General features: G+C 46.4%; 4 protein-coding genes across 4 annotated transcripts; 2 read left to right on the top strand and 2 right to left on the bottom strand.

Moving 5' to 3' along the window:
* Positions 1-274: 274 nt before the first annotated feature.
* On the bottom strand, positions 275-2,662 carry HD556DRAFT_1523352 (uncharacterized protein). The gene is made up of 15 exons (XM_041309214.1): positions 2,417-2,662; positions 2,186-2,367; positions 2,110-2,129; positions 1,881-1,978; positions 1,734-1,830; positions 1,649-1,677; positions 1,560-1,590; positions 1,472-1,504; positions 1,342-1,418; positions 1,233-1,310; positions 1,067-1,169; positions 903-1,013; positions 805-845; positions 723-748; positions 275-656 (listed from the first exon to the last, which is right to left on the bottom strand). Exons 2-15 carry the CDS (start codon positions 2,230-2,232, stop codon positions 515-517), a joined length of 933 nt encoding a protein of 310 aa, XP_041166453.1. The 5' UTR covers positions 2,233-2,367; positions 2,417-2,662; the 3' UTR covers positions 275-514.
* A 2,514-nt stretch (positions 2,663-5,176) lies between these two features.
* HD556DRAFT_1326618 (uncharacterized protein) lies at positions 5,177-7,881 on the top strand. Its single transcript, XM_041301554.1, has 6 exons — positions 5,177-5,845; positions 5,898-6,246; positions 6,296-6,310; positions 6,361-6,497; positions 6,555-7,336; positions 7,394-7,881. The coding sequence occupies exons 1-6, from the start codon at positions 5,569-5,571 to the stop codon at positions 7,616-7,618; spliced, it is 1,785 nt and encodes a 594-aa protein (XP_041166452.1). The 5' UTR covers positions 5,177-5,568; the 3' UTR covers positions 7,619-7,881.
* An 882-nt stretch (positions 7,882-8,763) lies between these two features.
* On the top strand, positions 8,764-10,828 carry HD556DRAFT_1437007 (uncharacterized protein; the record flags this gene model as incomplete). Its single annotated transcript, XM_041305635.1, has 6 exons — positions 8,764-9,040; positions 9,099-9,447; positions 9,498-9,512; positions 9,562-9,689; positions 9,747-10,525; positions 10,583-10,828. 6 exons carry the CDS (start codon positions 8,764-8,766, stop codon positions 10,826-10,828), a joined length of 1,794 nt encoding a protein of 597 aa, XP_041166451.1.
* Positions 10,829-13,110: 2,282 nt separating this feature from the next.
* On the bottom strand, positions 13,111-14,570 carry HD556DRAFT_1516823 (uncharacterized protein; the record flags this gene model as incomplete). Its single annotated transcript, XM_041309082.1, has 8 exons — positions 13,111-13,287; positions 13,336-13,481; positions 13,540-13,668; positions 13,720-13,852; positions 13,905-14,098; positions 14,134-14,245; positions 14,321-14,440; positions 14,491-14,570. 8 exons carry the CDS (start codon positions 14,568-14,570, stop codon positions 13,173-13,175), a joined length of 1,029 nt encoding a protein of 342 aa, XP_041166450.1. The 3' UTR covers positions 13,111-13,172.
* Positions 14,571-14,858: the final 288 nt, after the last annotated feature.

The following is a 14,858-nucleotide window of genomic DNA, read 5'->3' as shown; positions in this document are numbered from 1 at the left end:
CCAGCACTGACGCAGGCTTTCATCCTATTGCCACTTCTCATTGCTCCTTTTTCGTTCTTTCGTTCCAGTACTATATGGCGACCACCTGCACTTTTCATAGATTGGTTGCTATTCAAAAATCAATATATCAATGACAATAAAAACTACTAAAAATACAACGGCTACATCGTTCTACCTGACGGTGACTTAGCGGTAGTATTTGGAGCGAATACAGCTTCCGTCGCGGACAGCATCTATTTAAATGCATATGTGTGCTTCACACATGTGTCGTAGGAGCAGAATTAGATCATCGTTAATTTTGGCTCTAGCACACTCAAATTCTGGATCCCTCTGCTGCCGCTTACAATGCAAAATATAGGCGTTAAATAGACCAAGATGGCTCTTACCACCCCGCGACAAACTCGTCCTATAAATTGAAGCACATAACAAACTCTACCAAACCCACCCCCGCCAATTATCTTGTACGGTCCAAGCTTCGCTCCATGAACGGCACCGTAAGCCATAGAATAAGACATCACACTGAGTGATTTGCAAATGACATGTCGGACATTGGAACATGCACGAGGGCACTAGTAGAGTCGTGTGGATGTCGGTTCGTCTTCCAGAGATGAAGATGCATGCGTGTGGCGAGGATTGCAAGGATCATGAACTCAAAACTATACATGGATGTACGTTTCGGGTATTGTTAGCAGGAATACACAGCGAGATGTGGAGGTGCGTACTCATAGAACACGCTGTGGTAAGAGTACTGGTGCGCAGAACATCAACAGCTCGGTCAAAAATATATTTAATAGATTCACGCACCTCGAGGAGCAGCGATGTGAAGATGTTCGCTGCCGAGAACACTTCAGAACAGAGAATGGATGAGTGCGGAAAATAGCATGTACAAGTGTTTGACTCACGAAGACCACATGCATAATAGGATATGTTATGGTTCACCAGGACAGCGTACAGACCATTTGAATTTGTCCGCCAGCTCTGTATGGCAGGTATGAGCGTGAGGATCATGAGTCCTGGGAAGAACACCTGTCAGGGCGCGTTTGTACATATATATGCTCTTGGTTACCCACCCAGTTCGAATACAGAAAGGAGAAGAAATGGTATAAAGAGCCAGTAATTTGTCGAACTCCGGTAGCACCCTGTGATTCCCGGGATTGCGCTAGTCGCATCTATGAAGTGAACACAATATTTTAGTGGTCGTGGAACACCAGAGGGAAGAAGAGAACACATACGTGCTGCAGGGATGGTAGTGGAGAAGGTAATGCCAGTGGAGGCTCCAAGAACAGCCTGGCTGATACATCTACCACTAGCTGGGGTATGGTGAGTGGATTAGGGACTCACAAACAAGGTCAACAGCATGGCTACGAGCAAGAATCTATTTCTGTTCCAGAGCGCATATGTTCTGAGAATAAAAAAGCCTAGATGAATCAGATCAGAAACATACATAGTAGTACAAGGGAACGAGAGATACATTCGGAGAAAATAACTAAAACTAGGTCAAGACCTGTGGGAGGAAAGTAGTAGCCTTCGGCAAGGATGTACACGTATTATGCACGTACCTGGATTAATATTTTGCAACACCCGGCATTTCTGGCGAAGGCATGCAATAAGTCGTTCGTTCTCATTAATCCTGCACTGCAACACATACAGCTGGATTCTCATTTGGGGCAAAGCTCACTGAAAAACAAGTGTTAATTCATCATCGGGGCGATGTGCGCTGGAGCAGAACGCACTATATAGATCAATGGCGAGAATGATAAAGGGGAGGTATCGCGTAACGATATACATGATTTTCATCTTACCCCAGTGCGATCGAAGCAAAAATGTCCACTTTGCACAACATATAAAAACTGAGGTGTATCATGGAACAAGCGTGTTACCTCTTCATGAAATGAACATGCATAATCATAGGTCTGGATAAGCGAGTTTGACAGTGGACGTTGATAGATCAGAATAAGCCTACCCATATTGTAGCCATGGACGCTGAACTGTGTTAGGATAAAGACTATGGGGTTCAGAACTTCAGACAGTACGCACTGAATATGTACTGATGGTACATGACTTGTCAGTTAGATTTGTCCTTATGTCAACAAGGAGACACACCGTAGCGAACTGCAAGCTCCTCGCTGCTGCAATATCGTCAGTCGAATACTCCATCTAGAGGTCAAAGATATATTTCACACACACATCATGCGCCTTCTTAGCTCTTATGATGAATGAGTGTGAACCCATCAAGGTGGCCGTGTAAACACTGGATCATATGATTCGAGTTTAAACTTGGCTTGCTGTAATCGTGATGGAGCGTTTGATTTCAAAGACACTGGATGTACCGGCTGGGGAGCGACTTGATAGAGGATACAGTTGCACCTGAGGTAGTAGTTTCAGCAAAAATCATACTCTATTCCTAGGCACATACAATCTTTGATCTTTGGTCAAACTGCATACTAGTAATAAATGCAGAACGCACCCGTTGAACAACTATATATAACTTACATACGCATAGGTTTGATCAAATGAGGCACAGATATTGATTCGGAAACTCGGCGAGTGTCACACTCATCGTATTGGCTGTGAAGTTTCTGAAGCAGTTTAATACGTTATCGTCACTTGAAACGCGAAGACTTTGAAAGGAACTTTCAAGGCTGCCCTCGGCCGAATCCCGATGGACCCAACTTGGACCAGTACTATAGTCTAACAACGAATAGCCGACGGCACGGCGTCAATTGTGTCCAGCCCGGCCGTCACGCGTCACGCGTCATGTTGTGCTGCAATCCGTTTGCGTGCCCATGATTAAGTAGTGTATGGGGCCAAACTACTTGGAGTCAGTTTTTCCGGGACGGTGAAACTCTAGACTGTATGCATAGACTATGTGTACAACATTCCTAACGATGACATCCCAGCCAACGTTGCCTCGTCCCATCCATGATCCCCACCATCGTAATTAGCCACCTCAACTTCATCTAGAACACTGCTATGGTATTAGTATGACTTCCTTCAAGTTTTTCGACCCGATCCAACTCGTCAAATTCCCTCCAGCACTTCAACTTCGTCAATGTCGTCAGGCGAGGCATTCTTTGGACCAGCAAGAAGGCCATCTGCATCACGGGGCTCGGTCGAGAGTGGAGTTGCCTGCGCGAGCCAGGCTTCATGAAGTTATACTAGTTGCATTTGGACCTAGCACATGATGCGGGAGGTTGGAGGTTGGAGGTTAGGTGTGGTAGGTAGAAGGGGACTGCAGGTCAGGTGCGATGCATTTATGTGCAGTAGCAGATACGCATGTCACCAAGGTGCTTAAGGTTGTACATGGGCAGAAAATAATACCTTACCGAGCGGCCGCGGTGTTGGAGGTCTTATCAATGACTTCTGCTGTAAGGCACGTACATTGTTCTTACTAAAACTTGGAGCTGAAACACTTCAGATCCCAGAAGGATAACACGGTCGCACCTACGACTCGAATTTTTTTGAATGACAAATAAAAGCGGCGAACTGAAGTTTTCAAATTCTGATCTATCGATATCAAGATAGGTGTGAATGTACCGCGTTCTCCTTTTGTTGTTTATTGCTGGGACGCGCGAGGGAACAACGGTTGTCGACGAGGCTTGCTACCCACCGACTCGGTTCGGACTTCCATCAACTCGGTGGGCCATGTATGCATTAAGACAACTAGCTCCTTTGGTGGACCACTGAACTGTCTCGTCTCGATTGTGCCAGCATGCTCAAGACATAGCTTGACGCCCTCTTCTGTGGAGTATAAAAAAGACAGCATCAAAAATAAAGTTGCCAACAACCTCCTTGAGCGAAATCAACTCATCATCATGTTTATCCGCCTCTCTACTGCTTTTTTTATGCTCCTCGGCCTGGCGGCCCTTGTCAGCGCAGTGCCGGTAAGCGTTGTTTTGTTTGGCACCGAATGTGCCGCACTGATCGTGTGATGTATGCAGGACAAGGTCAAGAGAGAGGTAAGCCTTGTTTTGCTTGAACGTCTTAAACTTACCATATAATGCATGCAGCCTGAAGCAGCTACTATAACCCCCCCTTAAGTCTTGTTGTAGGCAAAGACTCCCCAATGGTTAGTAACACTTTTTTTACACCAAATCTCGTCGTGTTGACTCGCGGCGCATCGTATATAGTGCAACTGCTATGTGAAATAGAGCCTGTATGCAGAACGAGTTTATAGGAAAGATACAAGTAGCGCTCGTGAGGATATAAGGAAATGTAGAGTCATACCAGGCGTATTATCGATCGTGTGTTTGAGTCTGCGCGTCTGTCAATCAAACTTGCGTGAAGTTCCGAAGCCCAACAGGGACAGGTACTTGCATGCATAAAAACAAGTGCTCAAATATTGCTGGTGAATGTGCAAGATACGGCCGGTCCCGGATGATGCTGTCCCCGACCTGATAACAAACATGTGACGATTGCCCAATGTATTGAACTTTCAAATGACTCTATAAACTGTACGAATACATGATAGCACACCTTTTACCCAAGCCTTCTGTGCCCTTTGCCATTGCTTCCTAACAGACCCCAGTACTTCTGGCTAGCGAGGTATGCTCCAAGATTGGTGACTAGTATCATGCCTGCGTCTCTTGAGCTGTCTGAGAGTAAACGTATGTAACGACGAGGGTAGCTTGTTTCGTTTGTGCTAGTACAAGCACCATCTGCCTGATAGTTGTGAACTTGAATATGCATCATAGAAAGACATCATCGTAGAGACCCACTTGTTTATTGCCCTGCGGTACAACACCTAATGAAGACAATACAGCTGTACCGTGGGAAAGGAACTGTAGGTATGCCTGCACCCGCAGGTTGATTACTTACATGTTTTCAAAACGACCTGCTCAAGCTGGCGGGCGTAATAAGAGAAAACAACAGACCCATCACACAAAGTTTGATCAAGAAATCACAGAGTCACTGACGTCGAATGAAGATCTTCGTTCCTTCACGCAAGAGAACAAGCATGAAGATGGTTTGCATTTTCCTATTGGCAGAGCATCACATTTTTAATACATTACTATCATTAGGCTTCGCCGAGGGCCTGGGCATCCTCTGGAGTGGTAACCGGCAAGTATGTTTAAGCACGAATAACTGGCGGATCAGTGGCTATTGCGTCCACATGTTACTGCGCGTTTTTCGCTGTTCGATGTTGCAACGGCGATCTGTGCATGTGACGGTCCTGTGGCATATGCCACGTAAGTACCATTTCTCTGCATATGTGCATGAGTAGTGCGTGTTAGGCAAATTGTCATGTTCAAGTTTTATCCAACATCGAACGTCAACTGCACCACATTTACCTGTTCGCATGTCCAGTCCTGCAACTGCAGTGTACCCCCCGGGAGGTCTGGTTCACTGGCAGGTCCTCCGTACATTACATCTCCGCGAGTTTTGGATGGAGTTCTAACAGGTTCAGCCACCCTCCCTTCGCGTGAGTTCTGCCGTGGACCGGTCACAACCAGTTTGGCCAGACCGGACGGAAAAACTCCCGAGTTCTGCCCAGAACACTAGTGACCACGCATTGCTTGGCACCGATAAAGATGCGATAGCATCAATAACTTTGGGACAGTTCTCACAATGCGTTATCACTCCCTTGTGGCAGCTCTGAGCCTCGGGTCAACAGCTCTAGCTCTCCATGACCAACAATTTCCCATCAGCACTACTGGAGAAGCTTGTGTTCGACCCTTGAATATTGCCAACTTGAACAATGATGAGTCACATTCATTTAATTTCGGTTTGAAGAGCGAGCAATGGAAGCTTGAAGAAGGTCCTACCGAGAACGCGACAGGGAACTTGATCTTCGACACTGTCCATTCACTCTTACAACGCTGGCCAAATACTCGGTATCGTAATGGTACGTCTCCGCTGCTTTCTGACACTTGAAAAAAATGTTTATCTTTTTATAGGACATAACATAGTACCGGCAGTAATTCCAACTGGTACTTTACTTTATCATGGTACCGACAGCCATACAATACCCAGTGGTCCCTTCTGGACCGCTACAGACCCAGAGCATTCTCTTGTTTTCGCTCTTGGATATGGGAGTGCCTGGCTGCTCACGCTGGCAGCATTGCGACCTCTAAAAGTTTTGTACTTTGATGGAAATAGTGCTGCTAAGGTGTCCGAGGGTACAATGGATACGCAGGATATAACAGCCTGGGGAGAAGTGCAACCTGAGCGATACCGCGATGAACAATCACGGATTAAAGATCTCTGTAGGTGGGGAAAGGAGTTCGGAATCGATGGTTTTGTGAGGTTAGCGACTCATCTCGCTATGGTATATATCTGATTCTCAGATTTTTAGGATGGAAATGGACTTGTGCGCACCCTTCCAATTCTATGTTGCGCTTCCAGCTGACGACCTTCTAGTGAAGTTATGTTGTGTGATGTTACCGCTGGTGTCGAAGTAGCATCTTTCCTGCATGTCCGTGTCTCATGGAAGGATAGGATCCCGTACCCTGGTGTTCTTTCCACTCCCTCCTATCCTGCATTGGATCCTGATATCTGTCAGTATTTTGTTCGTGTGTTCTAATACGATTGACGTCATTTGTTCCTGAGCGCAGGGAATCGCACATTTGAAGCCATGCACTCCGGCTCATGGCACAATCGCTACCCAGGGGATCCTCGCATTGTGCTCGACATAACTGGTCTCGTCTCACTGTATGATATCGCACTGGCACCTTCCCTCGTTCCTGTTCGCGCAGGGCTTGAACGGTGGGACCACCGGGTGCTCGGAATCTCATCAGAGGATATATCACAGGTGAAGAGAAAGCTGACCGAGGTCATCAGTCGACCAGATCCAAGCAGCGGTATAGACTGGAAGACCCTCACCCACGTCATCGTTGATCGATATGCGGATCGGCTCGAGTTCATGCAACATCTCCTCAATTTCACCTCATCAGACTCGCAAGAACTCCTTCAGCGAGCAATGCTCATGCAGACCCAGCTCCGCGTTGTGTTTGCACCATATATATTGAATGCTACTGTCGTCCCCAGTGCAGATACTCCAGGCCTACCTCCATTGCAGTGGGCATCCCCAATGTTCAGGTTATGTGCCACAACGCACACTACTGCGATGATAAATCATGTACCTTTGATGACGCCTTCAGAACGCCTGTTGCTCAAAGCCATCGAGGACACAACGAGAGAAATCTGTCGTGTCACTACGAAGATGTGGGCTGTTGGTACCATGAGCGGGCTCGACGTCCTTTTCCCTCTAGAGCTTAATGAGGGGGAGGTTGATGTCGCTCGAATAATGAATGATTGGAGACGAGACATCGAGAAGCTGATGTCTTGGTTAGACTGGAGCATATGGATTAAATGCCGACCTGCCTGTGGCCCAGAGGTGGGATTCGAATAACTTATTTCCTAACTTGCCGGACTAAGCACGATCTACTTGCAGGAAATGTGTTATATTCCTACTTGGCCCATCAATGGCCCTGAGCCATGGCCTCCATATCAATATCCGCGGGACCCAGCAGAAGTAAAGAATGTTGCTGATCTAGTCGGGCATCCACCTGAAGGTTCAGCAGTTGCAGATGGATTTTTCTTCATTGGGACACCCACGGAGGAATGGAGGAAGCCTCAACCGAAGTGCATTAGGCGCCTCTTGCCGTACGAATCTTGACTCACATCGTTCTTGGTGTGGGTCATTTTAATTATGGACATACATTTTTCTATCATCCCCAGGCCTCTCGAGGTTTACGGATGGGTATTGCTAGTGGAGTAGAAATACTAGTATATGCGTGTAGTACAACACACCTAAGCATCAAGAAATCATGAGTTCACTTGTAACCCACTTTTCACGTAGCCACAAATATTATATTGTGAGAATTTATGAACACAGGTACTAGAGTAGTAGACTTTTGAATCAAACTTGATTTCAATTTCCTTTGTTTGCAGCTAGGACACACCAGCCAGTAGACTACAACCACTATCTACAATGTGAGCTACTCCCGATTGCCGGCCCCTCTACTTATTGTTTGATGGTTGTACATGGGTTTGGATTACTAAGCTACAAGCCCTGGGGTTTGTTTCCCGCGAGGGGTTTCTCAATAGAATTATCCGTACATACCTCCCACTGGCTACGTGGAACGACTTAATAGATGGTTTGCATTTTCCTGCTGGCAGAACGTAATATATTAACACAATTCATATGTAGGCTTCGCCGAGGGCCCGGACACCGTCTATCGCACTTTCAGAAAATCGAGTGGTGACCGGCAAGTACTATCTCTAAGCACGAATGACTGGCAGCTCGGCGACAATTTCTACATGTTACTGCTCACTTTTTGTTGTTCGATGTTGCAACGGTACGTACACATGCTGTAACATATGCATATGCCACGTATCTCTCTGCATATGTGCATGAGTAACGTATTTGACAAATTGACATGATCCAACACCACGTTCAAACCCGGGAGGTGGGCCGGCGCGTTGGCAGGTCCTCCGTACATGATTGATACTATCTGAGGCTGCAGCGCTGTTTCTGCTATTTCACGAAATCGATCGCCCTGGCGAACAACTTGCGATACCGACCGCTCGGAATCAACCGGGCGAACATGGTAATTGGTGCATGCAGACTGTCATCAAATCAAAATTACATCTCCCCAAGTCTTGGATGAGGTTCTGCCACCCTCACTTCGCACGAATTCTGCCGTAGACCACCAACCAGTTCCAGTTGGCACAACTCCCGAGTTCTGCCAAGAACCGCGCATTACTACTTGGCTCCGATAAAGACACGATAACATCAATATTTCTCTGACAGTTCTCGCAATGCGTTATCACTCCCTTGCGGTAGCTATGAGTCTCGGGTCAGCAGTTCTAGCTCTCCATACCCAACAATTTCCCGTCAGCACTACTGGAGAAGCTGGCGGTCGACCCTTGAATATCGCCAACTCGAACAATGATAAACTACATTCATTTGGTTTCGGTTCGAAAATAGAGCAATGGAGTCTTGACGAAGGTCCTGCCGAGAATGCGACAGGGAACTTGATCTTCGACACGGTCCACTCACTCTTACAACACTGGCCAAACACTCGATATCGTAATGGTACGTATCCCTGTCCGCTGCTTTGCTAATGCGGGACAAGTGTTTCATCTTTTTATAGGACATAACATAATACCAGGAACCATTCCAATAGGTACTGTACTGTATCACGGCACCACCCGCAATGTGATACCCAGTGAGCCCGAGTGGACCTCTACAGACCCAGAACATTCTCTTGTTTTTGCTCGTGGAGATAGGGCTGGCTGGCACCTCACGCTGGCAGCAACGCGACCTCTGAAAGTTTTGTACTTTGATGGAAGTAGTGCTGCTACGGTATCCGAGGGTACAATGGATATACAGGATATAATAGCCTGGGGAGAAGTGCAACCTGAGCGCATCTTGGATGAAGATTCACGGATTAAAGATCTCTGTAGGTGGGGAAAGGAGTTCGGAATCGACGGTTTCGCGAGGTTAGCGAGTCATCTCGCTATGGTATAATAACTGATTGTCAGATTTCTAGGATGGAAATGGGCTTGTGCGCGTGCTCTTACTCTGTGTCGCACTTTCGACTGATGAATTTTTAGTGAAGTTATGTTGTGTGATTTTACGGCCGGTGTCGAAGTAGTATCTTTCCTGCATGTCCGGGTCTTATGGAAGGACAACACCAGGGACCCTCCGAATCGCTATCCTCTCCCACCCGGTCCTGAACTCTGTTAGTGTTTTGCTCTTGTGTTCCAATACGACTGACGTCATTTGTTCCTGAGCGCAGGGAATCGCACATTTGAAGCCATGTACTCCGGCTCATGGCACAATCGCTACCCAGGGGATCCTCGCATTGTGCTCGACATGGCTGGTCTCGTCTCACTGTATGATATCGCATTGGCACCTTCCCTCGTCCCGGTTCGCGCGGGGCTTGAACGGCGGGACCACCGGGTGTTCGGAATATCATCAGAAGACATATCGCAGTTGATGAGAAAGCTCACCGAAGTCATCAGTCGACCAGACCCGGGCAGCGGAATAGACTGGAAGGCCCTCACCCACGTCATCGTTGATCGATATGCGGATCGGCTCGAGCTCGTGCGGCATCTTCTCAATTTCACCTCATCAGACTCGCAAGAACTCCTTCAGCGAGCAAAGCTCGTGCAGACCCAGCTCCGCGTTATGCTCGCGCCATATCTATTAGATGCTACCGTTGTCCCTAGCGCAGATACTCCGGGCCTACATCCATTGCAGTGGGCATCCCCAATGTTCAGGCTATGTGCCACAACACATACTACCGCGATGACATATCAAGTACCCTTAATGACGCCTTCAGAACGCCTGTTGCTCAAGGCCATCGAGGACATAATGAGAGAAATCTGTCGTGTCACTACGAAGATGTGGGCCGTTGGTGTCACGAGCGGGTTCGACACTCTTTTCCCCATTGAACTTGATGGGGAGCCTGATGTCGCTCAAATAATGAATGACTGGAGACAAGACACCCAAAAGCTGATGTCTTGGTTAGACTGGAGTATATGGATTAAATGCCGACCTGCCTGCGGCCCAGAGGTGGGATCCAAATAATTTCCTGCCTAGCCCACCGGACTAAGCATAATCTACTTGCAGGAAATATGTTATCTTCCTACCTGGCCCCTTAATGCCCCCACGCCATGGACTCCACGTCAACCTCCGCAGGACCCGCAGAACACTACTGATGCACCAGCAGAAGTAAATCATCTTGCTGATCAAGTCGGGCATCCACCAGAAGGCTCAGCGATTGCAGATGCGTTTTCCTCCATTGGGACGCAGATGGAGGAATGGAAGAGGCCTCAACCGAAGTGTGTCAGGCGCCTCCCGCCGTATCAATTTTGATCACGAGGGGCCCTCCCGCATATATACCTTCTTTTCTGATAGTCCCAGGCCTCCCGAGGTTCACAGACGTGTTTTCCTGCTGGAATGCAAATATTGGTATATGTATTGGATAAAACACCTAATGAGGGTATACAATGCAGTTGTATCGTGAAGAATGAACTATAAGTGAAGCATATCTGCACCGCAGGTTTCATGCGACATGGTTTCAAACGGCCGGCGCGGCTGCCAAATATGGGTGAACGAGGGAAAACAATAGACTTCGATGTATGCACCATCGGGGCTTTCAACTTTGATTCAAGCAAAGTTGGACCAAGAAATCACAGTCCGCAAGCTCAGTGATCATTACTTCACGTGTTGACGAGTCGCCTTTCTATAATGGGTCTCAGAGCAAGAGGTGTGCAATCGAGAAGTTCAAGACACTAACCTCATAAACTTCGAAGACGCCTACGCCTACCGTGACAGCGTGACCGATCACTTAATTTATCCATATTAAGTAGTCGTCCAGCGGTACCAAAGTGCACCGAGCATAGAATACAACGCGTAGCGTGCGTGCATGAACGTGTAAGCAGTAACAAAGCATAGCAGCGCATAGGACAGTACAAGTAACAAATTGTGCCTCAATATCGATGTCGATATCCGAGACCAAGGCTGGAACCGAAGACGTATTTGATGATTGGCTGTCGGTCGAGGATTGTCGACTCAGAGAACGAGAATTAAGTGAGGTATAGTCAAGTATACTACAAGATGAGCTATGCAAATGATTGTCCGTGTGTGATGGTACTTGAAAATCTATAGTCGGTGTCTGCGAATGTCCAGATGATGTATTAGAATAATGCGAATGGTGATTTGATCCGGGTTGCGTGGTTTGAAAAAAATCATCTTCGAAGTCCGTGATATATGCAGTGTTGTCGTCGTTATTACTAGAAGCAAACCATGAGTCTTAACATGTAGATTGATGAGTCGTAGAATACATAATGAATGAGGTGTAAGGAAAGAGAGATGCGCGTCATTGACGAGACACGTCGATTTGATATTGACGTGTCATATTGATATCGACGTGTATGACTTTGCTCACGTGCTTCCAAAAATCACATCCAAGATCTCTCGTTTAGCAGGTGGTATCTTTGGATGGGTGTGGATCATTGAAATGACTATCCAGAGCTGTTATACACTAGTAAAAACACCCCCTGTTCAGTACTTGACAAACGATTTTATGAACTTTTGAGGCCGCTGGCGAGAAACTCAAAACACATCGCCAGTAACTTAGAGTGGCTATACATTAAGGTTTTTTAGCTTAGGTAAAGTTGAGCTCTGTGTTCGGGATTTTGCAAACGCACACCTCTTGTCTCAGAGTAACCACATGCTGTGAAAAAAACTTCGGCACTACACGGCAATTTCGGCAGCTTTGAACTCCGACATACCACGATGACATCAGGGAATTGACCTCACAATGACAAAGCTTTACCTTGCTTTATCTTCTTTAAAATAAGTGAAATATGTATCATTATGATAGATCTGTAGACAATCCATTATATACCCGGAGTAATATGGATGGAATATGCCATGTCAATCTTTCTTATGGAGAAGGCACATTTTATCATAGTCATCTCCTTGTTAGCCAAAGGCAATTGGTACTGTTGGCTAAATAAAGGGCAGACATTGCCAAGCGCTCCATTGAATCTACATTTGGCAGGTGATGGTCCATGCTTGTAGCTTATGACTAGCATGCTACAATTCGCAATTAGCATGACAAATGATATCACTTGACAGGTGCTTGTAAGGAAAGATTCTACATGTACTATTAGCCAAATCAAACATTGGTTTGGGTGCTGGTCATTCACTGCAAGGTAAGCTTGAAATGGTGCGCCTCCCAAAGTCCCTCTCACTTGAAGCAGCTTACAGCTGCTTGCAGCCTTCTCATGTGGGGGTGGCCTGCACCATTGGTATCATATTGCTGATGTTCAGCAGGGCGCCATCATACCAGGCCAAAATGTCCTGAGCTGGTCCTTCACTGCAAGGTAAGCTTGAAATGGTGCACCTCCCAAAGTCCCTCTCACTTGAAGCAGCTTACAGCTGCTTGCAGCCTTCTCATGTGGGGGCGGCCTGCACCATTGGTATCATATTGCTAATGTTCAGCAGGGCGCCATCACACCAGGCCAAAAAAATTACAGCTGATCTTTCATTTCAAGCTTGTCATGGCTCTGCTTTCTTCTCAGACCTCTGCTGCTGATGACACCAGAAATTTGAACATTGGTCTCAGCCTCATACTAAATACATATAAATGGACGCTCTGATATGTGTATTATAATAATAGTAGCTCTATTGGACGGTTGACTGGAACATATCAAGCAGAACCTCCATCTGCGTCTTTTAAAGCAGCTCTCTTTTGGCGAATCTTAGAGAGGGCACTGTTTGCTTTGAGAGGTCGCTTGGCTGCTGAAGACATTGGAAATATCTGACTGAATTGCTATAAGAGTTTGAATATTTCTCAAAACATGTCGACTTACTGATTCCACCAAAGTAATAGTTCTGTGACTTTCCTGCGCTCATCCGGGTCCTCCAAAAGGTCAAGAAGAGAGTGATAGAATGTTTCTGAATCTGTGACCATGTCAGTGCATGAGAATACTGAGGATGAACAGAGTGCGAATTGAATCTATGCCAATAATTAGTCACAAACTTGAATAAATGATAAAGCGAAGCTCTATAGAAACCTGGGTGGCCACATATGCTACCGAAGCAGATGTAACAGTAGTCATACCATGAATTCTAGCATTTCCCGCACGTGTTGCCTTGGGCTCTTTGTCCACTGAACTTGGCGATGTAAAAATGTGTCTGAACGCCTTGTCCAATGATATACAATAAGCATGTGTGTATTCAAAACGCACACTCACATTCACAAGCAAGCGGCTTCTGAGAAGGCCATTCCAAGGATCCTCTGGATCAAACACTTCATTGGCATATACAAATAGAGGCCACTGGTCTCCACTGACGACAAGTTCACCACTTTGCAGGCTCTGTTTCGTGCTGATCAAGTATCAGTGATTGGCATCTAAATATAACAATTTGAATGGCTTACTCTGCATCATCCCAATCCAACTCAGCAGGACAGAGTAAGCGGCCGGTGAGAGGGTGATTGAAGCCCTGACTGATTTTAGAATTCCTTGGTAAAGGAGGCACTACTGCTTCACCTGCTGGCGCTATCCAATCAATGATGACTGGTTTCAAAGACTTTGTATCCTCCCCCCTTGCACAAGCCGCTCCCTTGCCAATCTTCTGGGATAAGTGAGAATATGACTGGCAGACACATGCAACTCACCAGTTCTCCAACATGAATCCTCTGAGCCTTCCTTCAGCCGTTCTAAGAGCCCTGGATAGGAATCCAAGAGCGTTTCAAAGACTGCATGTTCCCGGCGCTCCCTGACAACTTTATGAGGGGTCCAGTATCAGAAAAATAAGGCAATATTGACTCAGCAGAAAAAATCTTCTATGGACATGTCTTCCAGTTGTTCTAATCTTAACACTCCACTTGTTAAAAGAGAGGGATAGTTGCAGAGGGCAAAAACAGTGCGACCAAAATGTCGTCCATGTGAAACAAGTGGATCAGATTTCAAGCTAAGCTAATGTCAGTGTGCGTGCAGATTTCTGAGAGGTGAAAGACGTACGCTTTCTTGCAAGGCCCCAGCTGAAGAGCTGATGAACCCCTCTTGTGAGATTCAGTTGAAGATGAATTGTCCTCATCCATCTGAGTGCGCGCTGTCTTGTTACTTAAGGGTCTTATATAAAAGTTGTGTATAATGACAACACAATTATACACAGGGAAGACTTCTTGCCAGTCCTTAAGTCCACGGTCTCTGACTTTTCTACTTCGTGGGAGGTAACGTGGTGAGTTCTTGGGAGGATTTAGTTTGCTGTCCTCTTCTTGTGTAGTCTGATACGAAGTGTTGTGGAATGTTCTGTGTTCTGGATAAATTCGTTAGGTTTGTTTCAGCCTAGTAGGTCGTGTTTCAACCTATGAAAGTCTGTTTCAACT

The sequence above is a fragment of the Suillus plorans genome (genome assembly GCF_016647745.1).
Source record: "Suillus plorans strain S12 chromosome Unknown HD556scaffold_3, whole genome shotgun sequence".
NCBI lineage: Eukaryota > Fungi > Basidiomycota > Agaricomycetes > Boletales > Suillaceae > Suillus > Suillus plorans.
The sequence above is the reverse complement of the archived record's forward strand: the minus strand, read 5'-3'. Positions and strand labels throughout refer to the sequence as shown.

What these genes read in the sequence shown, in the direction of transcription:
- HD556DRAFT_1523352 (XM_041309214.1), bottom strand. Translation starts at nt 2,232, where the DNA reads ATGGGTTCACACTCATTCATCATAAGAGCTAAGAAGGCGCATGATGT. An exon ending in TCTCGCCATTGATCTATATA is followed by an intron (nt 1,678 to 1,733) that starts GTGCGTTCTGCT and finishes CTTGTTTTTCAG; the next exon opens with TGAGCTTTGCCCCAAATGAG. An exon ending in TACCACAGCGTGTTCTATGA is followed by an intron (nt 657 to 722) that starts GTACGCACCTCC and finishes ATCCATGTATAG; the next exon opens with TTTTGAGTTCATGATCCTTG.
- HD556DRAFT_1326618 (XM_041301554.1), top strand. Translation starts at nt 5,569, where the DNA reads ATGCGTTATCACTCCCTTGTGGCAGCTCTGAGCCTCGGGTCAACAGCT. An exon ending in TGCATTGGATCCTGATATCT is followed by an intron (nt 6,498 to 6,554) that starts GTCAGTATTTTG and finishes TCCTGAGCGCAG; the next exon opens with GGAATCGCACATTTGAAGCC. An exon ending in GACCTGCCTGTGGCCCAGAG is followed by an intron (nt 7,337 to 7,393) that starts GTGGGATTCGAA and finishes ATCTACTTGCAG; the next exon opens with GAAATGTGTTATATTCCTAC.